At 51.8% G+C, this 25,853-nt stretch overlaps 10 protein-coding genes across 10 annotated transcripts; 4 read left to right on the top strand and 6 right to left on the bottom strand.

The window, feature by feature from the left end:
* On the top strand, nucleotides 1-3,330 carry PMZ80_002555 (uncharacterized protein; the record flags this gene model as incomplete). Its single annotated transcript, XM_064870988.1, has 4 exons — nucleotides 1-1,612; nucleotides 2,433-2,712; nucleotides 2,858-3,157; nucleotides 3,255-3,330. The coding sequence occupies 4 exons, from the start codon at nucleotides 1-3 to the stop codon at nucleotides 3,328-3,330; spliced, it is 2,268 nt and encodes a 755-aa protein (XP_064733441.1).
* A 353-nt stretch (nucleotides 3,331-3,683) lies between these two features.
* On the top strand, nucleotides 3,684-4,982 carry PMZ80_002554 (uncharacterized protein; the record flags this gene model as incomplete). Its single annotated transcript, XM_064870987.1, has 1 exon — nucleotides 3,684-4,982. The coding sequence occupies one exon, from the start codon at nucleotides 3,684-3,686 to the stop codon at nucleotides 4,980-4,982; it is 1,299 nt and encodes a 432-aa protein (XP_064733440.1).
* Nucleotides 4,983-6,764: 1,782 nt separating this feature from the next.
* Nucleotides 6,765-8,329, bottom strand: PMZ80_002553 (uncharacterized protein; the record flags this gene model as incomplete). Its single annotated transcript, XM_064870986.1, has 3 exons — nucleotides 6,765-7,352; nucleotides 7,409-8,229; nucleotides 8,287-8,329. 3 exons carry the CDS (start codon nucleotides 8,327-8,329, stop codon nucleotides 6,765-6,767), a joined length of 1,452 nt encoding a protein of 483 aa, XP_064733439.1.
* An 837-nt stretch (nucleotides 8,330-9,166) lies between these two features.
* Nucleotides 9,167-10,975, bottom strand: PMZ80_002552 (uncharacterized protein; the record flags this gene model as incomplete). The annotated part of the gene is made up of 4 exons (XM_064870985.1): nucleotides 9,167-10,555; nucleotides 10,604-10,780; nucleotides 10,861-10,920; nucleotides 10,973-10,975. The coding sequence occupies 4 exons, from the start codon at nucleotides 10,973-10,975 to the stop codon at nucleotides 9,167-9,169; spliced, it is 1,629 nt and encodes a 542-aa protein (XP_064733438.1).
* Nucleotides 10,976-11,727: 752 nt separating this feature from the next.
* Nucleotides 11,728-12,003, bottom strand: PMZ80_002551 (uncharacterized protein; the record flags this gene model as incomplete). Its single annotated transcript, XM_064870984.1, has 1 exon — nucleotides 11,728-12,003. One exon carries the CDS (start codon nucleotides 12,001-12,003, stop codon nucleotides 11,728-11,730), a length of 276 nt encoding a protein of 91 aa, XP_064733437.1.
* A 541-nt stretch (nucleotides 12,004-12,544) lies between these two features.
* On the top strand, nucleotides 12,545-13,636 carry PMZ80_002550 (uncharacterized protein; the record flags this gene model as incomplete). Its single annotated transcript, XM_064870983.1, has 1 exon — nucleotides 12,545-13,636. The coding sequence occupies one exon, from the start codon at nucleotides 12,545-12,547 to the stop codon at nucleotides 13,634-13,636; it is 1,092 nt and encodes a 363-aa protein (XP_064733436.1).
* A 142-nt stretch (nucleotides 13,637-13,778) lies between these two features.
* PMZ80_002549 (uncharacterized protein) lies at nucleotides 13,779-15,573 on the bottom strand (the record flags this gene model as incomplete). Its single annotated transcript, XM_064870982.1, has 4 exons — nucleotides 13,779-14,522; nucleotides 14,577-15,191; nucleotides 15,256-15,429; nucleotides 15,493-15,573. The coding sequence occupies 4 exons, from the start codon at nucleotides 15,571-15,573 to the stop codon at nucleotides 13,779-13,781; spliced, it is 1,614 nt and encodes a 537-aa protein (XP_064733435.1).
* Nucleotides 15,574-18,746: 3,173 nt separating this feature from the next.
* Nucleotides 18,747-19,118, top strand: PMZ80_002548 (uncharacterized protein; the record flags this gene model as incomplete). The annotated part of the gene is made up of 1 exon (XM_064870981.1): nucleotides 18,747-19,118. The coding sequence occupies one exon, from the start codon at nucleotides 18,747-18,749 to the stop codon at nucleotides 19,116-19,118; it is 372 nt and encodes a 123-aa protein (XP_064733434.1).
* Nucleotides 19,119-20,514: 1,396 nt separating this feature from the next.
* Nucleotides 20,515-21,750, bottom strand: PMZ80_002547 (uncharacterized protein; the record flags this gene model as incomplete). Its single annotated transcript, XM_064870980.1, has 1 exon — nucleotides 20,515-21,750. The coding sequence occupies one exon, from the start codon at nucleotides 21,748-21,750 to the stop codon at nucleotides 20,515-20,517; it is 1,236 nt and encodes a 411-aa protein (XP_064733433.1).
* Nucleotides 21,751-23,997: 2,247 nt separating this feature from the next.
* Nucleotides 23,998-25,571, bottom strand: PMZ80_002546 (uncharacterized protein; the record flags this gene model as incomplete). The annotated part of the gene is made up of 2 exons (XM_064870979.1): nucleotides 23,998-25,180; nucleotides 25,231-25,571. The coding sequence occupies 2 exons, from the start codon at nucleotides 25,569-25,571 to the stop codon at nucleotides 23,998-24,000; spliced, it is 1,524 nt and encodes a 507-aa protein (XP_064733432.1).
* Nucleotides 25,572-25,853: the final 282 nt, after the last annotated feature.

Here is a 25,853-nt window from a genome sequence, read left to right as displayed (position 1 = left end):
ATGCTAGACGACATTGCGATGAACTGGCCTGCTAGCATCTCTAGTTGCATCAGAAGCCCGAATGACCCTGCTAGCAGAGCACGATGCTATCTTGTTGTCGGGACGATCTGGTTCACCATTCTCTTCCTCGCGAGCAGAGCAGTATTGACTTGGCGGAGACGCAAAGTCCAATTTAGTCATGGTTGTGCTATACCAAAAGCTTTACCTGTTGAATCCAATGCGCTTTTCGGCATTGGCAAATTGCAGAAGTCCGCATCTCACATCAAACGAGGATCTTATCTTGAACTATCAGAGCAGCGATTCAAAGATGCACAATGCCTGACATATAGGTCCACGGCGCTGGGGCAGACGATCATTGATACATGCGACCCAAAGAATATTCAAGCCGTCTTGGCACTGAACTTCCGCGATTGGTCGTTAGGAGAAGACCGACGGCGAGCTTTCTCACCATTGCTCGGAAATGGTATCTTTGCAGCAGATGGAGCTGAATGGCATTCATCACGAGTAGCTTTGCGACCGAGCTTTACTGGCGATCACCTCACGAAGGTGAAGAACTTTGAGAAGCATTTCCAAAAACTCCTCGAAGTCATCAACCACTCACCCGAGTCCCTCGATCTCTCGGAACTCTTCTTTGGCTTCACGCTAGATTTAGCAACGGAAGTGTTCTTCGGTAAGTCTTACGACAGTTTGGAGACCGAGAAATCACCGGAAAGGGGAGAGACACGATCAAGCATCTTCGCACAAGCATTTAACAAGTGTCAACGTGTGATGGCAGATAACCTTGTGATGGGCAGGTTGGGCCCGCTCGTTGCCGGCAGTGAGGGACGAAAGCAGTTTCAGCACGACTGCGACGTCGTTTTGAGCTTCGTTGAGGACGCAGTAAATGATGCGATGCAAGATTTGCAAGCAAATCAGGGCGAGACTGACAGATTCGTCTTTCTACACGACCTTCTGGCGAAAGGCCATGATCCGACAGATGTCAAGTATGAGTTAGTCAACATTCTTGTGGCCGGGCGCGATACCACAGCGAGCCTGCTCAGTGACTTATGGTTCATGCTTGCGAGGCGAGCAGATATCTACACTAATTTGAGAGGTGAGGTCGTGGAAAAGCTTGGCTCAGACAAAATGGTGCCGTCCCTACAGGATTTGAACGATATGCCATATCTGCACGCCTGCGTCAACGAGGCGCTCCGTCTGTTTCCGCCAGTCCCAGTCAACAGCAGAACAGCTATTCGAGACACAATCCTACCGACTGGAGGTGGTGAGTCTGGACAAGATCCGATTTTCGTCGCCGAAGGCACCCGTGTAGGCTACAATGTCTGGGCTATGCACCGATCAGAGGAGGTTTGGGGTGAAGATGCGGCAGACTTCAAGCCAGAAAGATGGATCGACGACAAGGGCTGCAAGCGACAGACCGGGTGGGAGTTCTTGCCGTTCAACGGTGGGCCCCGAATCTGCTTGGGTCAGAAGCTGGCCTTGACAGAAGCTCGGTTTGTGACGTGTCGGCTGGTCCAGCACTTTGCACAAGTCCGCGCAGAAGCTGAGAACACACTGGTACAAACACCAAGGGCGTCACGAAGGCAGTCCGAAAATATGTCAGGGACCGATACCGGTAAGCTTGATAGCTCAGGGCAAGACGCACCAGCTTGTACATGGGGCTGGAAAGAGAGCCTCACATTGACATGTACCAGTGCTGATGGTACATGGGTCAGCTTGATGAGGTAGCCGTGGGGACATCTTTTTGGCATTTCTTGGGCAATAGTACGGAGCGGGCGCACACAGTGACATTGTGTTAGACAATATGAAGCTATTTGCTATTTTGATGGCAAAGTGTACCACACGGACAGACCTTACTGGAGGTCCGCATAGCTGAAAATGACCTGCTGGGACGATCACCGAATATTTGGCACTAAGCGAAAACTTAGGTACCCACGCTTATGTCAAGCTTTCTGGACGATCTATGGTTCCACACAGCGTGGATTCCATTCTCACAAGTTGAATGCACCGAAAGTCCGAACGGGAGATGACAGCTGTCTTGACCATACAGCAAGGCTCACGAGCTCCAGGGATAGTTCTCACCGACGATTGGCGTGTCCCACCAAGTCGGTGTAGATCAAGGGTGATATGCAAGACGCAAGATGACTTCGTTGGCGCTCAGATCTAGATTCATAATGCAGACAGAAGCATGAGCCAAAGTTCACGCTCCTGCCGGACACGACTAGACAGTTTGAGACAAGCTCTTAACACCCAACACATACACGATGGCCGAAGTAACGACATTCAGCGACTATAAATGTGTAGTAACTGATATTGATCGGCTGAAAGATGGCAGAAGGACAGTGCCCATGAGAGTTCTTGTTTTGGGACTGCCAAGGACAGCGACAGAGTGTGAGTGAGCATGGTGAAGGTTAGGTTCGTACTGATAATTGAAGCTACCACCAATGCGCTGAAATTGCTCGGTATTAACCAGCTGTACCATGGCTGGCAAACTATCTTCGACAATCCCACAGATAACAAATATTGGTTGGAAGCTATGGAAGCAAAATTCGACGGCAAAGGAAAGCCTTATGGTCGGGAGGAGTTCGACAAATTGCTTGGGCATTGTCAGGGTGTATCTGACTTACCGGCAATTATCTTCGCCAAAGAGCTCATCGAGGCGTACCCTGAGGCAAGAATCATATTGACACACCGCAATTTCGACACTTGGTACTCGTGAGTACTACTTGCACCTTGGCTAGGCCCTGCTGACCACAGTCAGATCATGTTACGATACAATTCATTCACGAGTGCTACACCCACTTTCTCGAGGCCTCATTCCCATAACTTTTTGGTTGCGAATGCATTCACGCTATACAAGGCCCTGCTGGATCCGAGCATGGAATCAGTTAACGGGAGGCGACTTCTCCAAGGAGCATGCACGGCAGGTCTACGACAACCATTATGCTTTTGTTCGAGATGTTGCAGCACAGCAACCAAAAGACCAGAACAACAGCAAGGTACTCGATTACTACGTGAAGGACGGCTGGAAGCCGCTTTGTGACTTCCTCGATCTCCCTGATCCAGGCATTGCTTTTCCCAAAGGCAACGAGAAGCAGGTCTTCGTCAAAAGATTCGAAAAGGCACTACTTCTCACATTGCTAGGGATCACGAAGCGATTGTTAGCGTTGCTGGCAATCATACTAATAGCACTTGCAGCGTTCTCGAGGTTGACTGGGTGTCATGTTCCCCTCATCGGTAGGCTTTTGTTCTGGCAGTAAGAATCTTGGTCCGCAAGACACTTCCGCGAAGTGGAGTTTCTTGTCATTACAATGTATGGGCAATGCACGGTAATCATGCCAATTCTTACAATTTCTGCTCAGCCAAAGGCATTTCTGATTTGACAAAAGATACAATCTCTGTTTGGCAAGCCCAAGCGCGGCCAGATATCAGCACGATTGACTGGGCTATGCAATGACTGGTACGCTAGTGCTCGAGGCTCCAGTCAACGAAGTCAAATCGTGTGGACCGATTGTCGATCATGCAGATCTTCACGTACAACAGACCCATCAGAAAAAGTCCTCGATGTCACTGTTCCACAACGGAATCCATTGCTCGAATCGACACACGGGCTTGAAGACTTCGTTATTGTGACGGGCATGCTAGTACAATACCAGCGAACCTAGATTTGGGCAGCGCCAGCAACAATGTCGTCGATGAACTTCAAAGTACACGAGCACATCATCCCAGCATCACATATTCGGGAGCTTCCCAATGCTCTCGCTGTGGAAGAAGGCACACCGGAAGCCACTCTTCACCTTGCAGTCAAGCAGTATGTGCCACTAGACAACACTGATCCGCAGCCTGGCGACATCACAGTCATAGCATTACATTGCAACAGCTTCACCAAGGAGGTCTACGAGCCATTATGGGACGATCTGGTTGCCAGCTTGCCGAGCGGCACGAAAATCAGGTCAATCTGGATGGCAGATATCGCACAGCAAGGCGCCAGCTATGTGCTAAACGAGCAGAAGCTTGCAGATGGTGTGTCATGGGACGATCACGGGCGAGACCTGCTGCATATGATCAATCACTTCCGAGACCAAATGACGGCGCCGATGTTTGGCATCGGCCATAGCATGGGTGGGACACAACTTATTGGGCTGTGCAAGCTCCACCCCAGGCTGTTCCATGCCGTTGCATTCCTAGATGGCTGGTTTGCGATCAATTTTCAGCCCATCGACAGGAAAGGTTTCTGGAAGCGAAGTACAACACGAAAGGATAGGTTTCCATCGTTGGCGGCGGTACGCAAGGGGTACGAAAAGGCACCACTGTTCAAAAGCTGGGATCAAAGGGTGTTCCAGAGGTATATGGACACGGCATTTCGTGAATTGCCCACCATGCTGCATCCGGATGGAGATGGTGTAGCGCTGACCACACCCACCGCGACCGAGATGTTCACCACCACGCGTGCGAATATCGATCGCATCAATTTGAATCCAAAGGAAGCGACGAGACTCGATCGGCTGACGTATCCGGACATGGTGTATGATTTGCCCCAGACATGGCCGTATTACATGAATCAGCCGACAGGGGCTGGAAAGTACCTACCACATCTACGTCCTCGAGCACTGTTCTTGTACGGAAGCAAAGGCTCTGTGGCTCGACCAGAGTGGCAGAAGGAGAACGTCGAGCATACGGGCACAAGTGATGGCGGCAGTGGCGGGCAACGACTTGGCTGTGTGCACGATGGAAAGATCGTAGGTGGTCACTTCTTTCCATTCGAGAACCCGAACGGTACGGCAGAGCGGCTGGGAACATGGTTGGGGGCGGAGCAAATTGTGTGGAGGGAGGAGAAGAAAGAGTTGGAGAGAAGGTTCAGGATGGACAGAACACCGGAGCAAAGACAGCGGTTCCCGAAGGAGTACATGGAAGTCACGGAGAAATGGGCGAAAAAGCCAGATGCAGAGACGACTGCGAAGCCGAGGAAAGACAGTAAGCTGTGAAGATCAGTGTTCGAGCCCGCGACGCCAGCAAACTATCATTCTGAACGTCAGTATGGCAATTCAGATCATGTCGCAGTCAATGCGTCGTGGGAGTGCCAACAGACAAGTCACATCAGCGCAAGCACCATGGTACCATCATATCTGGACCGGAACAATCAGGCACAGGGGACTTTAAAGGCCAAGCTAGTCGGCATCAGAGGCCAAAACTCCCTTTACCCAAAAGTGGGCACGAGTAGAGACCGACACGCGTCCTCAAAGCTTCACAACGCTCCAGGGACTCGGCAGACGCATCAGGGCCTGGCTGTCCACGTCAAAGCTGCGCCTTCAGATCATCTCACTAACGACGAATGCCAGCTATTCTACCAAGCAACTCATGTCACCACCAAATGTTCACAACACCGATAAATGTTTACGCCATCGATAGACTTTACAACACCAATAGATATCACGACCATCTCACAAGCAGCATAAACCAGCAAGTCCCGCAGCGCTGGTCGAAGGCCCAAACAGCAGTTATTATAGGTCACCATACATTCCATCCTCGTCCGTACCAATACTACCGAATTGCAACATCCATTTGCCATGGCGAAGCTATAGCACGTCTCATCAACAGGACTGCCCGAGTCCGTATCCAATGGTGATGGCCTCACCCAACCACAATGCAGGACGATACGAGCAACGGAGAACCAAAGACCTGCTCTTCTACGACAATTTACCTTAGAGTGTAACCTTTTAGGCTACAAGGTAATACAACGCTCGCAATTCCTTGTGCCGCTCCCTTAGATACAGTCCTGTGTACCTTGCGTATATGTTCGTCGTAGGCCGGCTTACAGTATTCCGCTGCTCGCGTGAGGCTGCCTTTCCTTGCTTGTTGCGTCCTTCCTCTCTTCTAATAAGTGTCCACTGCCCTCTCTAATATCTTCCTTGGGACTATTATAGTCTAATAGCTATAGTCCTCGGTACTTACATTCACCTCGATCAAAGTACTTCACGTTTGCTGAAAGACGCCCGCCTGCTATTGCGTCCTCTGGCACGGATTTTCGGTTATTCCTGCGTGTCTGGCTCACACCGTAGTTTTCCAGGCTCAAGAAACAATGGTAACCTAAGCTAGATGGGCAACTAGCTAGAAACAACGAACCACGTTGTAGCGCTGGATACGCACGGCGAAGCGAAGTACAAGGAAAACTCAAGTCCGGGCTTTGCATAAGAGTGCTAGGAAACGAACCACACTATAGCCATTGGGGTACCTTACAGTGGAAAGATAGTAAAGAGGCGAATTACGAGACAATTTTATACCATGTTAGGTATACCTCAAACCCCATTTCTCGCCTCAAGTTAAAGTACACCTGTGGTTGATCAGGATGACCCCTCCCGGGCCTTGGCTCACATGATATAGGTACATATTATTTGACATTAACACGGAAACGGTGCTCAGTATCTCATTTTATGCGCCCGAGTACAAAAGAGTGTCATCGGCGCGATACAAATAAGTATGCTAGGACTAAGGTGAGACATGTTGAGATGCTCTACCGAGGTGTTGTTTCCATGACTGTTGAAGCCAAGAACACAGAATTGAATCAAGCCCGTATTCACGGACTCGTGGGTCAGCGGTTACCGAGAACAAGAGACACCATACCATGAATCAATTGCGATGATGTTTACTGTTTCCGGGAAACTGCTGAGCCAGAATCATTCTGATCTCAAACCCCCACGTATCCTTCCTAGTAATCGTCCCCTCGGGAGATAACTTCCTTGCAGTTGGGGCGGAGCAAAACGGTCTGTTTAGATGATTGCGTTAGCATACTTCCTTCCGCTGTCTTCAGATCCGAGACTGTAACCATAAGTACTCACATGCTCAAACTGCGCAACATACGACCCCGGAACATCAACCAACGGCCCATATTCCTCAACAATCCCATTCGAGACAAGCGACCTCATACCCAAATGATAATTCCTCACCCAAACCAGCTCAAGATACCGTCTCGAAAACACCAACGTCCCGAAATTCGCATCAATAGTCTTTAACAACGACTTAGCAGACGCAAGATGCAGCCCCGCGGCACTGACATGCTCGTTGCGTCCGTAGCCGTAGACACCCAGTCCCATGTCGTCCCTAAGGTAGGCGCGACCTGTGGTACCGAAGGTCTCGATGGCGAAGACGTCGCCTTCTTCCATGCGTTGGGTGGTGTGGGTCTTGACGAAGGGGACTTGTTTGTCGCCGTGGATCTTGTAGCGGAGGATGTTGTGGCCTGTGAGGCCGCGGACTGCGCGGATGGGAATGGTTTTGTTGTTGAGGGTGACTTCGTAGCTTTCCATTGTTTCTTGGATTGCGGCGCTGATGTGGGAGATTCGGGCGTCGGGGCCGGCTTCCTGGAGGATGGTTTAGTTTTGTGTACAACATGCGGGGTAGGGCAGGAATCGCTTACCTTCAGCCCGGTATTGGTGGCTGCTTTGACGGCCGCGAGTAGATTATCGTAAACTGGGTTAGCAGCAAGGGTAAAGGCGCTATCGACGATACGCCCGTTGACATGTACTCCGAAATCCACTTTTAGGACATCGTCGTACTGGAGGATGACCTCCTTAGCTCCTGGGTTGGGCGTCCAGTGAGCTGCTACGTTATTCAAGCAGAGCCCAGTCGGAAATCCCATGCCGGCTTTGAGAGCATCTCCGGTCTCAAGACCTTGGTGGCCGGTCAATGCTCTGACGCCATCCTCGATCTCTTGTGCGAGCTGGCTCATGAAAACGCCGGGCTTTGCGATCGTCTGCACATACCGGCGGACCCGGCGGTGGACCTCGGCGGCTTTGCGATAGTCGTTTAGGAACTCATCGTCCATGTTGTTCACGACGGATAGGTGACGAATTTCTTCACCTGTGGTGCGCTGAAGGTTGTGATCGCTGTTGTTGGCATATTCGACAACCTGGCCTTCAGGATATCGCTGGTCGGGGAAGAGGTTGGCTAGTGGCACCCTCGGAGGAGTAGTTTGTTGACCACGTTGCGCCTTCTTCTTCTTCTTCTTTTTATTGCTCTTGCGTTTCTTCTTCTTGCCTCGTGGGGTTAGCTTTTTGCATGTATTAATGTAAGGTGGCTTACCGTTGTTGGGCTGACCATTGGACTTCAGGTCGGCTCCAGACTTATCGTCGTCCCCGTCGTCGTCGTCTTGGCCTTCGAGTGTGCCATGAACGAGCCCACTCGCTGCGGCTGTCTTGGGAGGATTGGCAGCAGCAATTGGAGTAGAAGCCGATGACTCTGCTTAAACTGTCAGAGTAGCTTACAACGCAAAGCAAGTGCTTTTTTCTCTCATACCATCTGGCCCTCTACGATACTCATCGGGTGTCTTGGATCCCATTGTTGGCTTCGATTCGTAGTCATGAGGTTCCTTAGGTCGTCGTTAATGCCGTCGAAGGTCAGGCAGAGATCGCGACATGGGAAGCGAAGTCGCGGGATATCTTGGCACACGCTTTACCTTGTTAGTCACTTGGCGCGTTGGAAGGACGCCCATACCAAAAGGTCGAGGACCAACTCACCACTTTTGGCCGCGACCCTCTGGATATTCATAATGAAGGAAAATAAGTAGTTGGGAGTTGATCTGCGCGCGCTGAAGGTGGGGACTGCCTGTCAAGGAGTGGTAAAGAAGACTAACCTGCATTAGGGATCTGTGAAAAGAACGACGGGGCGTTCGACTACCTGAGTACTTAGCGGACGATGGATGGAAAACCTTGCAATATGTATTTATTCATGAGTGTCTGTGAGAGCTTGTCGAGGGTAACGGCCTCCATTGGAGTACAAACACTTCGTACATTAAGAGAGCCATCGCCATCCGAGGGAATACCACAAGGACAAGGGCATCAAGCTCAATCCCCACTGTCATGAGCGAGTGATGAACGACTTTCTCCATGATCGATCGATACATGCATACCATATTTTATGCTCCGATACTCCTGCACCTTGTATCCGCTCACGACACCCTCGACACCGTTGCGCCGATGCAAGTTCCTCATCGATGTGCGGGATCAGTACGACCCATAGCAGCGCCAAACACCGGGACGTACTGGGGAAGCATACCAAAACTCAGGACCCTGCCCCATGCCACAGTGCCCGGGCTTCGAGGTTGACCACTCCGGACGACGTTTCTAGTACCCATATTCGTGCCCATATCTGTGACCCTTCCGAGCTCCTGAGCCAACTAAGCCTGGTTTACTTGGACAACAAACACGACCTTGGCACCCTGGACATGATCAAGATAAGCATCGAGCTCATCATCTCCATCAATCGTGAATGCAATCTCTGAGCCGGTAGGAGTCTTAGCCATACCCTCTACCTTGATGATTGTGCTGTCAGACCACTTCTGCAGAATTACATGGGTTAGTTCGGCGGTGGTACGGGTGCTGAGGGTGGAAAGGAACATCTTATCGCGGGCGTGGATGGTCGACAGGGGATGTGGTTTGATAAAGACCGGAATTGGCTGTGGGGGAACCTCTGGTACAGGCTGGGTCTGAGCAGTTGCTGCTGTTGCGGTGTCTGCGAGAATCGAAGGATCGATCTGCAGGTCGGATGTGTCAAGGGCCGGAAGAGGTGGTGCCATGACCGGCTTCTCCTTCCGGACTGGTGTCGGTTTTGGGGTGGTTGGATTTCCGTCATCTCGTTTTTGAGCGTCTCGAAGACGTTTCATGACGTCTCGACAGAGGACTTCAAGAGCTTTCTTTTTCTTGTCGAGCAAGTTGGGATCTTGGTCTTCTCTCATGATCTCGAGGAGCATGGGCGTGCTTGCTATCCATTGGTCCTTCAGCTCATTCCAGTGTTCGGGGCCTGTCTCGAGCTTGCTTGTGAAGTGGTCGTTTTGGAGGATTGAGTAGAAAGAGTTCCTGATCTGGCGAGACTGCTCTGGGTTCACGCCAAGGATGTTCTTTGCGTCGACGATGGTCATACGAGTGTCCATGGTTCGCATTCTCTTTGTGACGTCTGTTGCAATAACATCAAGAGCCAGGTCCTTTGATTGCCGCTTATCCGGGTTGGCGAAGACGGCATTGAGGTGTGCGTTCTCTTCGATAAGGCGAGTCTTTGCGGCTTGCCACTTGTCCGTTCCTGCCAGAGTTTTCTTGATAATGCGCATGTCCTCACAAATGCGTTGGAAATCTGCTCGGGCTTCCTTGTAGAGTTCAGGGTTCAACTCAAGAAACTCCATAGATTCACCCAGAGTAGTCTCGGAGGGAAAACGTGGTGGACCAGGGGGATCAGCTGGGATGCCAGCATAGTCTCTCGTTCGTCGCCGTCGTTTCTTGTTGGCCCATCGTTCGTCAGATTCAGCTTGCATCTTTTCGTGTCGTTCCTTGCGCTTCCGGAGGATTTCTTCAGGGAGTTCCTCTTCCACCGGTGGTGCAGTTGGGGGAGGGGGAGGCTGTTCACCAGTCTCTTCGGCGGCAGCTGCAAGGAGCTGTGCTTCCAGTTGAGCATCTTCAGGTGAAGCCTTCTGACCATTGGGTATTCGGAGGAGCCATCGGTTCTTTGCTCGGACGCGCATGAGTTCTCGTTCTTTGATCTGGAAGCCTTCATCGTTGAGACTTTTGACCATGTCCTGTACACTCTTTAGCCACAAGTAGATTCAATAGACTGTAGCGCTAACTCGCTGGCTGTAGTTCTGCTCCCAGAGCTCTTTAACTCGAGTCACGAGGTCAACATTCCGGTGAGCTGGATTCTGCTTGGAAGGGAAGTCCCATCGTTTGAACTGGGTTTGAAAGGCACGCTTAGAAGGCGCAAAATTGTGCTGCTCTTTCATCCATTGCATGATATCCTCGAGCGACTGTAGCAGGCGTTAGTACTGGTCCAATAGTCGAAGTGTAGGTAGAAGTCGCGTATCTCAGGGATCCTGGGGTGACATACCTTGCGCTCGGTGATGTAGAGACGAAAACATTCATCGCGATACTGATCCCACTCGTACACCTAAACATTGTTAATGAGCTGAGAGGCATCATGAAGGATGGAAGTTCGTTACCATGATTGCTACGGCAGAGTAGCGACTTGACCTCGATGAATACTGGTAACCGTTGCAGTGGTCGAGATATGCCAAAGACGCGGCAGCTCACCGAACCTTGTGCGGTCAGTGTTTTGAGGAGGTACGCAGAAACCCCAAACAGGCAAAATACCCGAGACGCGTTTGCAATTGCCCCTACTACTATTTCACCAGCGCAGTTTCCTGATTACCACCATTTACATTAGGTAGGCGGAGGGCACAAAGAATAGACAGTTGCAGTTGAGCCATTACTGTATCTCTACGAAAGTGCTGAAGAGCTGGCAAGACACGCCACTTCTATACGATTTCTGCCTCCAGTCCGGTCATCAATGGCCTAGCCATGATACTGCTGGAGGCATCCCAGTATCTCAAAGAGAGACGTGACGAGAGGGACATGTATTATACTAGCCCCTGTTCGAGGGACTGTAATATGTTCTTTACTGGCAACTGCCATATATCATATTCCCAGAGCACACCACTGCAATAATTTGTAAACATTTTCTGTGTACCTGCGGTCGATCGATATCTCCATGGAAGTCTTCCTCGATCCCAGAGCTCTTTCCCTAGATCCGTCGTTGCCGACACCAATTCTCACCATCCGAGTCGACGATTTCTGCGTAACTGCATGTTCTTCAACCGGCTATCTCTAGCATGCACCAACTCTCATCGTTGCTTCCTGCTGTTCCACGTACCACATTCCTTCGCATCGGTCGTTCAACATGCTGCATGGTTGCTCCTTATATCTTGGAGCTCCTCTTATCCTTGAGAGCACCTCGATCCTGCTCGGTGGGCTCGGTCTCGCTCTTCTCAGCTTTCAAAGAAACCTGATCTCCTAGCTGCGATGGGTTCTCGCTCTTGGACGCGTTTGTGTCCTTTCCAGCTGGTGGTGCACCCTCTTCGCTCTCTGCCGGTGCTTTACTGCTCGTCTCCGCCTTCAATGACACAGGGTCTCCGAGTGCAGAAGGGTTGTTCTTGAGCTCCCTCTCCGCCTTTTCCTTTAGTGTCTCTCCCATTGTGGTTTGTGGTGCAAGTATTTCTGATGGAAGAAGATAGCTTGGTCTGTCAACTCAAAGGAGATTTCTGGAAAGTGCTTCTGTTATGTCTTTTCACATATGGTATCACTCGGTGATGCAAATGATGCTCACATGTCTGAGCCGCGGCATCTACGAATATGGAGCCACTCTGACGTCTACGATCCAAAACCGGGGGTTAGGCTCTGCGGGCTGCTACCTCTTGACCGACCCTACCATTCGTGTAAGCTTGATGGTATCTGGGCTTGATACGGGCAATCAGTGTCGCTAGGGAGAGGTCATACTCGACATTATTGATCTTCTAGAGCACTCGACGTCGGTTTCATTGAATTACAGAACGGATGCTCATCAGTGTTCGTGGATGGAGGTCGAGCAGGAGTTCCCCGCATCGTCACATCATCAAGCAATTGTCTCAACTGCCATTGCGTGCTTAATGACATGAAAACTAATATTGCCCACGACTGACACAAAGGAGTACTGCCACTCTACACTAACGTGAGAACACTGACGACCAGCTAGCAAAATGTCTTTCGACCACATTCCCATTCTCGATCTCTCCTTGGCACAGTCGCTAGACAGCAAGCCAGCCTTCCTAAACGACCTCAAACATGCTCTGCTCGAGGTTGGCTTCCTCTACATCAAGAATGCTCCTGATGTCAGTCCCGAGCTTGTCAACAAAGTCATCACACTTGGCAAGGAATTCTTCAGTCTTCCAGAAGAGAAGAAGCTGGCATGTGAGATGAAGAATGCGAAGTCCTTTCTTGGCTACAACAGTCTGGGCAAGGAGATTACACGCTTCAAAACAGACTGGCGAGAACAGATCGACTTATCGACACCACACCCCGTTCCTGGTCCGGAAGAGCCACTTTACCGCAATCTCCTTGCGCCTAATCTTTGGCCGGATGCAGATGCGCTACCGGGCTTCCGCGACGTCTACGAAGAGTACATGGCTAAGATGGGCAAGATGAGTGTGTGGTTTACCAGTCTCTGTGCCGAGGCCATTGGCCTACCAGCTGATGCCTTTGACAAATTCTTCGACGGAGACGCACAGCAACACAAGCTGAAGATAGTCAAGTATCCCGATCTGGAGGAGCTCGGTGTTGAAGGTGAAGCACAGGGTGTTGGGCCACACAAAGATAGTATGCTCACCAGCTATCTACTGCAAGCATCACATCATCGCGGCTTGCAAGTTCAAAATGGTGATGGTCAGTGGATAGATTGTCCTCCAATAGATGGAACATTTGTCGTAGCCATCGGTCAAGGCATGGAAGCTCTGACTCAGGGTGTCTGTCAGAGTACAACACATCGTGTGCAAAGTCCAGCGAGAGGTTCAGGCGCCAGATACAGCATACCATTCTTTCAAGGTGTGAGCTATGACGCTAGCTTCGAGAGTATGGATGTACCGGAGAACGTGAAGAAGCTCAGGCAGGACATCCTGGCGAGAAGAGGTGGGAGACTGGATGATATTGAGTTCACCTTCGTCAAAGGCATGTGGAGTCGACTGGGTGAGGCAACCTTGATGAACAGGATCAAGTCTCATCCCGACGTAAGTGAGATCTGGTACCCTGATCTGTTACAGAAGATCAGAGCTCAACAACAAGCCGCAGCCGCATGACCGTGTGTCCCTACATCTGATGTTTCGCCGCAATGCAGTCCGCCGACATAGACGCAGCTAAGTACAATGCTGCTTCCATACGTGTACGCAATGTTCCCGGCCTACTCATTGATTGCGAGTCACCAGCTCTATCAGCGGCAGCTCAACCCATCTTCACCCCTGTCGTAGCCTCAATATGCTCAGCCGGCGGCTTCTCAGCCTCACTCCCACTCGAGCCCTTCCTCTCCTCAGTCAACCCATGCTCCGCCTCATACGCCCTCCTAGCCCTCTCCTTCGCAATTTGCGACAAGCTAATCCCCTGTTTCCTCAACCCCTCCAGATCATCAGCAGTAGCCGCATACTCCTGTCTTTCCTGCTCAGTCATCTCCGGTCCAATAAACAGAAAAACGATCATCCAGGCGTACACCGCACCCATGAAGATCGCGATGACGCGCCCATAGTCGAACCGCTCCGTACACACCCCATCCACACATCTCGGCGAAAGCGGGAATCGCTCTCCGATGACCCCCTGGATCGTGGCAGAGGCACTACTCGCCAGGTTACCAAGCTGATACGTCAATCCCACGACCGTCGTTCGCAGTGCCGGCGGCGCCAGCTCGCTCAAATGGATCGGGATGGGCCCCCACACGCCGCCAACAAAGAACTGCAAGAAGAACGCACTGGCCACAAGCGTCATCGATCGAGGGAGGATATACGCCGGTAGGATTGCGCCACCGAAGAAGCAGGCGCACAACATAACCAGCCGACGGCCAGTGAAAGTCGAGATGTATCCGATTGTGGTGCCACCAATCAACGCCCCAATCTGCCCAACAACGGAAATAATCGTCGTATTCGACGCATCTTCACCAACCTGGTTCTTCAGGAACGTCGGGTACAGATCCTGGGACTACACATATGCGTTAGCAAGTAAACTTCATCAACCACTCAAATGCGAACTCACCCCATGCGAACAACTATTAAACCCCGTCATCAGCAGCACCATATAAATAAACAACACCCAATTCCCCTTAATATCCACCCAACTCGCATGCATCCACGCCCTCGCCCCCGCATGCTCAGTCGTAATCGTCTCATCCCTCGCCCTCTCAAGCCGATGTTTCTCCTCCCGCTCCGCCGCCAAAACCTGAAAATGATTCGTCTCAGGCAGATACCACCGGTACGCAATAATCAGCACGGGTGGAGCGGCCCCAAACCAGAAGATACTCCTCCAGCCGTGCGTCGTCGTTGGTACGAGGGCACGGTAGAAGACCGCGGCGAGGAGATAACCCATCGCGTAGCCTTGTTGGTAGAGACCCGATAACAGTCCGCGCGCATCGTAGGGGAGGTCCTCGAGCGCGGTTGCGGCAGCGGGACCGAAGAGGCCGCCCATTGCGATGCCGTAGAGGGCGCGTACGCCGAGGAATTGGGGGAGGGTGTTGCAGAAGCCGGAGGCGAGCTCGAAGATGATGAAGAGGAAGAGGTTGAAGATGAAGGGCCATTTTCGGCCGAAGCGGTCGGAGAGGGAGCCGAAGACTAGGGCGCCGACGGAGCGGAGCATGAGGGTTATGGTTATGCCCTGTGGGGGATTTTGGTTAGTATGCTGATATGTAGGTGGTGGATGGAAGGGGATTGGGACTCACCCACGTCACCTCGGAGTTCTTGACGCCGAAGTCTTTTGCGATCTCGGTTACGCAGAGGGAGACGGTGAAGAAGTCGAAGGCGTCCCAGGTCCAGCCTATGAAGCCGATGCTGAACATTTGCCATTGGTGCTTGTCTAGTTCGCGGAGGATGGAGATTGGGTTGCGGAGTTGGGTCTGAAGTTGTTAGTATGATCCGGTCCCCAGGGGAAGTGAATGGAATAGCATGACATGACATACCCGTGGCGGCTTCAGCGTGGTCGGCCGTGTCAGCAGGTACCGACCGATCTGTGCTGGGCTGTAGAACCAGCCGAGGGCCATGTTGTTGCGCATCTTGGCGGTAGTGTTGTTGTTGCTGCTGCTCTTGCTGCTTTGGCACTCACTCGAGAAAAGCAGCAGAAATCAAGCTCGGAATCGCAGAGAGCCTCATCTTTATCATGCCGCACCCAAGCTTCCTTGACAGTCAGCCACCAAATGCTTAGGCCGGCTTGTCCGACATCATGGCCATAGTCTGGGGTAGTGCCAAGGCGCCACGAGGCGGGGAACCTTGTCACTTCTTCACAGCGATTGGTTAGGAGGCTTGCCGGATCCGTCTTGGACGTGGGATAGGCAATGGGTTGCCTTGTTGGGGAATGGGAGCGTCGGTGTTTGACGGGGTAAGAGCGACTGGCAGCATCAGACTGCGCGAGCAGAAGGCATGAAAGAGGAAGGTGTAGAAATGAATCGTCAGCCGAGGTACTCCCTCCGGTAAAAAGGTCTGCCGTCCAGTTCTCATTCGACTCTCCGCCAAACGCGGACAGAGACTTGATACCGAGGGTGTAATGGTCGCACACCACAGTGTGTGCTTTGATGGCCTTCAGGCACGCCTGCCTACCCCCTGCGCTGTGTGTCTGGTCGAGGGATGATCTATACCCTCCGCACTGAGCTCTTGTATCACGTGGAACGATTATCCAGTTGCAGAAAGGCAGCTGGGTGCACAATCCCTGCTTCAAATTGGCAGAAGCACAATTCAGCATCCACATAAAGGGTGTATGTTCAGCTTACGTTAGCACGTCACCTGGTACAACAACTCGGTACGGAGGGGATACTAGGACAGCCTTGCCAGGCCGCGGCATTCGATCGTTCACTGCCGGGGCCACCCGTCCTTTCGTAACAAGTTCCCTCTTCCTGCATCATCGTCATCAGGAATTGAGCCAGTGAGTGAGTCGGGCGTGTCAACAAGCAGAGAAGGATGGAAGGAATCAGTGTGAAACCCTCTAGGAATCTGTCGGGTGATAACCTCAAAACCTCCACCATACTTGCTGACAGCCTTGTTCGGGATGTTGCTGGCGATAGAAGTGCGTGTGCACATGATCAGATGAGCCTTGGCTGGTGAATGCGAAAGACGTCTGTGGCTATTACATGTTGTAGCAAAGGATGTCGATCTGCGATGTAGAGGGTGCTCTCTACAGCACCTAGACGGTCACCTGCTGGCTCTGGCCCTGGTCCTGGCTTTTGGGCTCTAGTCCATCTTGGAGTGACTCGTCTAGCTCTTTTGTTGCGAGATCCCGTGGTACATCAGATCTATTTCGCAGATACGCTTGATGCTTGCGGAGAGGTCGTCATCGACAACATGTACCAGTGAAGCATTCAATCCATGTGGTGTGTGACTCTTCTTGCTCACTTACCTTGGGTTGGGCAGAGGACGTGATGTCGCGCCGAATATTGCCCCGTTCACACCGTCCAAGCAAGTCGCTTCGCTTTCAGTCTGGAGAAGCATATGTCGCCATGAATACTTTCGACACTCATGCAAAATCAGCCATCAATCACCGATGAACCTGGTCCTTCTCACCAGATGCGCTCCGGCCTTGCACGATTCCGACGTTCCCGGACCTAGAAAAACTGCTGATTGTCGACTCGGGGTATGCTTGTCATCATGAAGCGAGGTCTTCTCCTTTCAAGACAGAGGCCAGCTCGTGAAACCATCAACTATCATTTGTCGAGGAGCAACTGGCACAGAGATCCAAGCACAGTACGGTATATCAGTCTTGTCGAATCAGCACGGTCTCCGGAAACCTTGATGCCTGCGCTCATATGTCGCACCCCGAGAAGACAACGTGAACGCTTTTGAAGACACACTTGGTTCATGGTTTCGGGAAAGTTTATCAGCGGAATGAGGTGCTCACGGCGTGTTTCCGGACAAGTCCGGGGTGTGCCGGCTTTCGCTTTGGGCACGGCGTCCCTGTGTTATTCTGGTCCAATCAGAACTATGGAAATGTCCGCTCTTCCCCAACCGCCCGCAGAAGAGCTGCCAGAACCCCTGTTTTCGGATGGATATAATCTTGACCTTCTAACATCAGCATGCAACTTCTCCCATCACGACCTATGTCACCATTCGGGTGCAGGCTGGTTGACAACTTGCAGCGACACACTACATCCAAGATGATCTGAGAATGCTACTTCGACGTAGGAGACCGCATACACGCGTCAAGCCTTGATACGTTCAGGAGTTAGAAGTTGTCAATGACATAGGTCTGTTCTCTTTCCGGGACAGTACATATGCGCATCAAACTCATCTCCGAATATGAGGAGTGTCCAGTCTGATCTTGGTAATAGTCACGACTTACACCTTCCGGAACGGTCGATGTCTTCCATAAATGGCAGGCAGGCACGCTGTGGGGCGTACAGCTGCTCCTCAGGTGTTAATCACGCTTCTCGGAAGTCAGCATGCTGAATCACCCCCCTTCGCTCAACTGCACCTTCGGTGTACAGGCAATAACATCACTAGACCTGGCCCCAGTCGTAATCGCATGATGCTGAAGATCCGGACTGCATCTCAGTGCATTTGTTGTCGTTCCATCCTCGCCTAGCCTATCTCCACAGAAACTTCCTTGCACGCATGTGGCCTCATGCATGTAACGGCGTCTCAATGCTTCACCATTGGTCGACATATCGCCAGACACAATATGACCTGTCACAAATGCAACGGTCTATGGTTTCTTCTACACCGATAACTGAATTTATCCTTCACCTGCCCAAGATCTTCCGTCACAGCAAAATTCCGAGAACATGGGCATCGAGCGTGGTCTACACAAGTCTGGCAGTGCCATCGCAAAGTCCAACGAGCTGCAGATCAAACGGACCGTTGGATTCGTTATTCGCGTGTTGGGCATCTACAGTGTTGCAGCCAGACGCTCAGAAGCAACTTGACTCGGGCTATTGCCGACATATTTTCTCCCTAACCCACCACAGCAGTCGTCAGGCATAAATGAGAGTCTTCGGAGTCCAAAGGTGAAAGTCATGGCTCGCAGGGCAGTCAAGAAGCTATAAATTCATTCAGCTGTCCAACATAAGGTCGGCTACAACCTTCGCTCAAGAGCAAAGAGAACACGAAGCACGCACGAATTCTTGCCGGACGCCACTCATCGACCACGCACAGATACTAACTGCCATTCTGAATCCGCTACAGACGTAGTAGTCAGGCAATCACCACCTCCGCCCTCAAACAACTCAGAATGAGTTCAAGTTCACCCGAATTCAACAAGACCATGCTGCAACCCGGCGACCAAACCACATATCCCCGTGCCGGTGACACTGTCTCGATGATCTACACAGGCTGGCTCTACGACACCTCCAAGCCCAACAATCGGGGCACACAATTTGACAGCTCAATAGGCCGTGGACCCTTTAAGGCAAAAATCGGAGTCGGACATGTCATTCAGGGGTGGGATGAAGGTGTGCCAACTATGTCAGTGGGTGAGAAGGCAGTGTTGACCATTCCCGGGGAGATGGCCTACGGAGATAGGGGTTTCCCCGGTCTGATTCCGCCTGGAACTGCGTTGGTGTTTGAGGTTGAGCTGGCGGGAGTTGGGAGAGGAAGGGGTTAGTGAGGTCGCTGTAACGACTATGGACTCTCGCTGGTGCGGTAGGGCTGCGTGACGACAAACGTTGCTAAGCTCTGTGGTAACCACTGACTTGCGCCTCTGTCCGCTGTCACAAGCAGGTAGCAAGTGCGAGGGAAGTTGCCTGCCAAGCTTGGCGGAGACGGAACTCGGCATTTGACTGGTCCGTCAATAGGCCATGGTATCGGTCCAGAGCAGCCAGCAGTGTTTGAATAAACCTATACCCTAGCGCACTGCCATAGTTTACTAGTACTAGTGAGTGTTCGAGTTGGACGTTTCTTGTTTGGAAGGAATGCTTGGCGTTTTGCCGTATCTCTTTGCGCTTTCCTCATTTGTATACTTGATCGTGCCTTCCCTCCCTCGCAGGGACGTGTCCTCTTTCCACATAAGCGGCTCCTTCCCTAATGGAGGCTCGATCGCATATTTCACCAGCTGTATCGTTCTTTCCTCCTTGACTGGCTCCTACAGTGTCCGGTAACAACATTCGCCCGCGCCCTTCGGCCCATCTAGATGGTTGTGTAGCACCTTCTTTACCTTTAATGTTCGTTCCTCCGTCTGCCTTGACGCTTGACGAGATGGCGGTTTCCTCGTCTTTGGCATTTTACCGTACCTACAAGGTATTTATCGTGATCTTCGCACAGGCGTCTCCAACGTGTCGTTACCAAATCTGTAGATCGGTTGTACGGTAAGCGGGTTCGCAAGGTGCCTATCCTTCTAGGGCAGCTAGGCGGCAAAGCACCTAGGCGCTGCGGGCACGCCCGAAAATCCGGAAAAGACCGCAATCAGCGAGCCAGTGCAGGAAATGACTGGCCGGTTTTGCCTACCGTAGACTTGAGGCATCACGGACATCTCCAGCACTATCTCCTAGGCAGTGTGAGTGCCTATGAAGCCTGAGCTCTAGGGGCGATGAGATTCAGAACTGCCTTTCTAGAACCAGCCATCTATTTTCCGCACTGGCTCACCAGGTATGCTTCTAAGAGTCAATCTTTAGCGGCTCTTATTCGACTACTTGATCAGCTTTTTCAGCTCTTTGTGGGTCTAGGCTGTAGTGAAGGTTACATCGGTGAAGATTACACAGCTAAGCTTACATTGGAGAAGATAACATTGAATATCTTATACCAACTCACCACGATCAGCAAGAACGATGGTATGAGTAAGTTCAGGCTATCTACAATGTACATGTAATTATAGCTTGTTATCGTCCACTGAGCAACAGCTAGAACATATCAACAATGTAGCTCCCAATTAACACCGGAAGACTCCAGCCTCCAAACAAACGAAGAACAGCTTTACTCATGCCTCAACAACTTCGCAAGCATACAACTAGGACCACCCTAAGCATCAACCTAATCCAACGGCGAGTAGCATACCACCTCCATCTTCACCCCAGATGCGGACATTTCGACCCACTCTGCCCCGTAAACGGACATCTAGATCCACTCAGCTCACTCAACCTAGCTTTCTCCTGCTCAACGAATTCATGACCCTTTCCTCGAAGAGCTACAGGACCAATCTGCTCCGGATCGTATCCCTCTGGTTGGTACCCATCGTCTCCAGGGCATGGCTCGTTAAGCCATCGTCGCCACCAGGCAGAGGGGCCATAGCGCGCCCACTTCGTCGCCTTAGTGTACCATGGGCGGGAATACCAGTTGCGTGCCCAGTAGTGACCTGGCTCGTTGCTCGGCATGCCCGTCATCTCGACTGGGCGGCGACGAGGTAGACATAGGTGACGAACGCAGAAGCGTCGAGCTGCCAGGACCGGTCCTAGAGACATGCGGTAGGTCAGCGGAGGTGGAGCGAAGCCGATGGCCTGGCGTCGTTCTTCCTCGAGTAAATTGTTGACTGTGTGACGCTGGAGAGCCGAAAGTGTGCCGGCTGCGTGATGTGCTACCGTGAAGTTTGCTTGTGACCATTGCATATTACGCTTCTCGTATGCTTGAGCCCACTCGTCGAGTTCCTGGAGCCATTCTTGGCCGTCATGCCATGTTGTGGAGGGTAAGTCCAGATATGAGATGTCGAGTGTCTCGCCGAGGCTCTTCCAGTAGGTGCCCAGGGCATTGACCTCTAGTGGTGATAGACTGCGCCATTCGTACCTGTTGATCAGTCTGATTGGCTCAACGATGGATAAGGCTAAGGTGTATAGCATGTCATCATTCGTGATGTGACCATTCTTTTTATACCCGGAGTGGAGGAAGTTGGTCCGGGCAGTAGCATTGATGCCTCGTGTGGAACCGGGTGGGTGGAAGAAGATCTCTGTGAGAAGAGCACCGGTGTTTGCAGCTCGGCGAGACGTGGTCTCGAGGTTGTTGAAGTGGCTGGTACGCATCAAGAGGTTTGAGATGGTTGGGATAGCGTAGGATTTGAACATGCCTATCCGGACGCCGGCTGTGAAGGTAGTTGGAAATTCCAAGGTCGCAAGGCTCATTGTGATATCGTAGGCATCGTTGACGGTCAGTGCGGACTTCTGCTCGTGCAGTTTGGGTGCGTATTGGCGGTGGATAGCTTGCGTGCGTCTGAAACGAAGATGTCGGACTAGGCAGAGATATGCTACCAAGGGTAGGGCAACGAGCAGTGCTGTGAGGCCGGGAATAGTTCCTGACTGAGTATGAGTGTTCATCGTGAAGGAAATAGATGCCATGATCCCAATTTGTGCTCTGCCAGAAGCAAGGAGGGACCATGGCAGCTCTTTTATACCCCTTTATGCCGCTGAAAGCCATGCAACAGCCGCAAGCACTGTATTGCTTCATCGCACAGGTGCCCACTCACTGGTTACCTTACAGCAAGAGTACACATATCCTGTCCCATCCTACCAGAGCAGTCACCGCTCGACATTCGGCGACTTGTCGCATAGCTAGTGCTGTCATCATCCTAGTTTCCTGCAATCACTCCGCCATTCAATGCAAGGACTAGAGGACGCCGCCGACGAGCTACAACAGACAAGGAAGTAGTCCAGTAAGATAGCTTTGTAAGGTGCGCGTGGTCGCCATTGTTCTTGATCTGCCTTTGCATGGTCCAGTGGATCGACGCTGCCCACTTCTCTACCGTGTTCGGGGGCCATCGGGACGCACGATTCCTACATGACTGTTCTGTAAGTTCGAGCCAGCCCCGAGGTACGGGGGCAGAACGTTCGTTCGGCGATCTAAGACCTTGGCTGCCGAGTCAGTGCGTGAGACCATAGTGGACGGACGTTAGGCCGGCAGCTCTAAGCCCGTAGGTAATGAACGTCAAAGTAGGAAGGAGGCAGTAGCGGGGCTGTTTCTCCATGTCGCTTAGCTGTTGATCTCCTGCCCTATGGCGCGGTTCCGAGTGGTAGATTGGAATGCATTGCTGATCCGCGAGATGCTATGCGGTTCATGGCGCATTCGACACGAGGTTGTTACCAGAGCCTTGGGTTTGCGTAGGCAGCGAATGATGGGCGTGGTGTCCTTGAGACACAAACCAACCAGGACCAGCCATGTTAGTTACGAGCAGGAAGCGTGCCGCGTATCGTGAAGTACCTCGTGATACTTCATGATGCCGTCAGAACTACTGAGTCAGTCGTGGGCCATATGCGCCTTGGTGGAATGCTATTGTCGATATAGGATAATCAGGATCACCATGATGAAGTTGAAAGACATCGTCTTGCTCAATGGAGGTCGCGGTGCATTTGCTATGCGTCTTGTCTCAAAAAATTACGGTGTGATAAAATCGTCTTTGTCAGCTTACTGTATCGGTATCTCCGGAAGGCCACACATCTTGTGCCGCTGATGGCTCATGCTTGGGGCAACCGGTAAAATGGGATTATAGACAGCCTTCACGCCTCGACTTACTGACTTTCTGACCGCCCCGGTGGCGAAGATCATGCAACGAAATCTACCTGCAGAAGCAAACGTTATTGTGCATGTTGGCGCGCATTGAAGGTTGATGCCCGCTATTACAGTAGTGGTGCGGCGTCGATTGAAGCAATGAAACATTCAACAGACAACACACTGACTTGGATCCCGTTGCTGAGACTCTGCGGCGCGCAGAACGTTCTGCTGCAAGACACTACTGCAAGCCATCGCTCAACGAATGCGGCACACGTCAGTCATGTGTTTCGCGGCGTTCGGTCTCCTTCCTGCCACAGGAAGTAGTTTGCGAGGTTCGATGAGAGATGTTTCAAACCTTTCGATGGCTGGAGTCTCTTGCTGTTTGTCTCGCTAAGGGATCGTGCTACTGCTGGTGTTGTGTCTGAGTAGACGATCAGGTTGCTTGGAGATGTGGTCGACCCGAGGCTCGGTAGCCCTGCTTCAATGTATCACTGCGCTCGTCGGCCGCACGTGCTGTCGCATTGATTGAAGCATTCGCTGTAAGGGTATGAAACCAACGGCAAGATTAACGAGGTGTAGAGATATGCGAGCGAGCCCCGTTCTTCGCTTAGCACAATTTGGGCAACTTTAACGGGCTTGGCGGCCACTCTCTGGTCCGCTCACCCGTTGCTTGACCGGAGTGGCCGCCAAACCTGCCAAAAATTGTGCTTAGTGCGGCTACTCCGGTCAAGCAACGGGTGTTCGCTGTTGTTAGACAACCAAAAACGCATTTCTGTTCACCGTACTGTGGTAGAGCTATGCCAGTGCGGCGGTGGAGCGGTTAGTAAGCAGTGCCTGACTTTCCACCTACCTGATCCGATCTCTCCGCTTGAGGTTGGGGACATGGTTCCTGTATAATACCATATGGGATTGATTGCCGAGTAGAAGCTAGTGGACAGCTGCTCGCTCAGAAAAAGCAAATATAACCTGGACTCTTTTTAATGTCTAGAACCTCCCTGAGCCATTGTCTTCATGACCTACTATACACTAACTCAGCCTTATGTGATATGTTTTCCGTGTTACGTTACTCCTTGATCTCACCGCAGTGGCAGCTTTCTCCTGCTCTCCGCCAATGCTGCGGCCTCCTTCGCTGCGATTCGTCCGAAAACAATCGTCTCGGCGAAGTTCGTACTGCTCTGGTACACATGACCCCAGATACTACCTAGCTCGCCCGCACCATACAGGCCTTCGATTGGAGGTCCATCGATACTCAAGATCTGTGCCTTCTCGTTGCGTCGGGGTCCGCCTTGCGTATTGTACAGGAGTGGCACAATCTTCATTGCGCAAAATGGCCCTTTCAACGGGACGCGTGTCTGTTGATCACGTCTCAGAGGGTCAAGAGTGGTGGCCAGGGTCTCGTCTAACTGTGGCGGGTTCTGACACTGGTCATTCCACTCCTTGACCGTTGTTGGTAGCTCCTGCAAGTCCAGCTTTCGTGCCAAATCTCCCAGAGTATCAGCGACGACGATCCAGCCTTTCTTGATTTCCTCTTCGCTGTGCTTGGACCACTGATATCCATTGACCACGACTTGGTAAGAGAAGAAGTCCACAATTGGTGGTTTGTCAGGATCAAGCAAGTTCTCCTTGTCACTTATCATCCATATTGGGTCATGCGCCGATTTGCCAGAGTATGGATCTTGCGCGCCGGTCTCGATATGCCCTCTGTGCGACTCGATTTTGGTTTCGTCAACGAATCTTCTGCCGGTCCTGTTAACGTAGATGAACCCCGGCTTTCGGACGCCTAGTGCAAATCCGCACTCCTCACCAGGCGGCAAAAGTCCTAGAACCGTTGCTTCAGCGGATGCGTGCCACAAACGAGCACCCACGTGCTGCGCCAGGCGAAAGCCGTCACCATTGTTATGGGGTGTACCCAATAGACCAAACTCACGGGGGCCCATGAGATCGCGACGAAGATCGATGTCGTTCTCGAAGCCACCACAAGCCATAATCACTGCAGGAGCAGGGATGAATTCATCGTTCTGCAGCAAGACACCATTAACACAGCCATTGTGGTCTTTCAAGATGCGCTTGCATCGCGAGCTGAAGGACAGCGTTATGTTAGGGTTGTCCTTGATATGGTGATGTAGCAGCTCCCAGATCCGGCGTCCACCAGTATCTGCTGGGCTCAGCTTAGTTTGCTTGAGATGACGCACTGTGAGCTTCAATCCTTGAGCACTTTCCAGGTTCGGGAACGTCATTGGCGGAATGTAGTAAGAATGCCTCGAGCTTGATTAGTGTTGCCAGGGGTCCAGGAAGAGGCCCATACCTACATCTTGTCATAATTCGAATCCTCAAGCTCGCCGCCCAGCTCCTTGAGCCATGGCTCCAGTTCATGCAAACCTTTCGTGAAGGCTGCAACTGTAGCTCGCGGCGTGGTATATTGCGTACTCTCTTCAAGATAGTCCGTAAAGTGTGCAGCGCCATCCTTTTCCATGGCAGCATCGAAATCCTGTGGACAAGTCATGTTCGCCGAAGAGACGTATGAGTTCCCACCACCAGTGCTACTCTTCTCAACCACGAGAACTTTTGCACCGGACTGGGCAGCCTGGAGAGCGGCAGCCGCGCCTGCGGCGCCATAGCCAAGGATGATCACGTCGTACGAAGCGGGCATGTTGTTGCTAATCCAAGGCGAAATACTCAAATCTTCGAGGAATGATGAACTCAGGGATTTCCCTGCAAAATCATACTATTTCAATGGACTTACAAGGTAACTTATGCAAGCATATGACATAAAACTTTGGTACTTGTGCGGTATGTCGAAGGCCCGTATGAGTTTGTATTTTCTATCCAGTCATCATTGAGTGCACGTCAGAATTTACCTGGCCCAGGAAGATCGGGACACCAGCGCGAGCTGATGCCATCAATCCACCGGCTTGCGGAAAGCATTTCCGAC

Source organism: Knufia obscura, assembly GCF_036327395.1.
Source record: "Knufia obscura strain CCFEE 5817 isolate CBS 148926 chromosome Unknown scaffold_2, whole genome shotgun sequence".
NCBI classification, from domain to species: domain Eukaryota; kingdom Fungi; phylum Ascomycota; class Eurotiomycetes; order Chaetothyriales; family Trichomeriaceae; genus Knufia; species Knufia obscura.
Note: the sequence above shows the minus strand (reverse complement) of the source record. Positions and strands in the feature narration are given on the sequence as shown.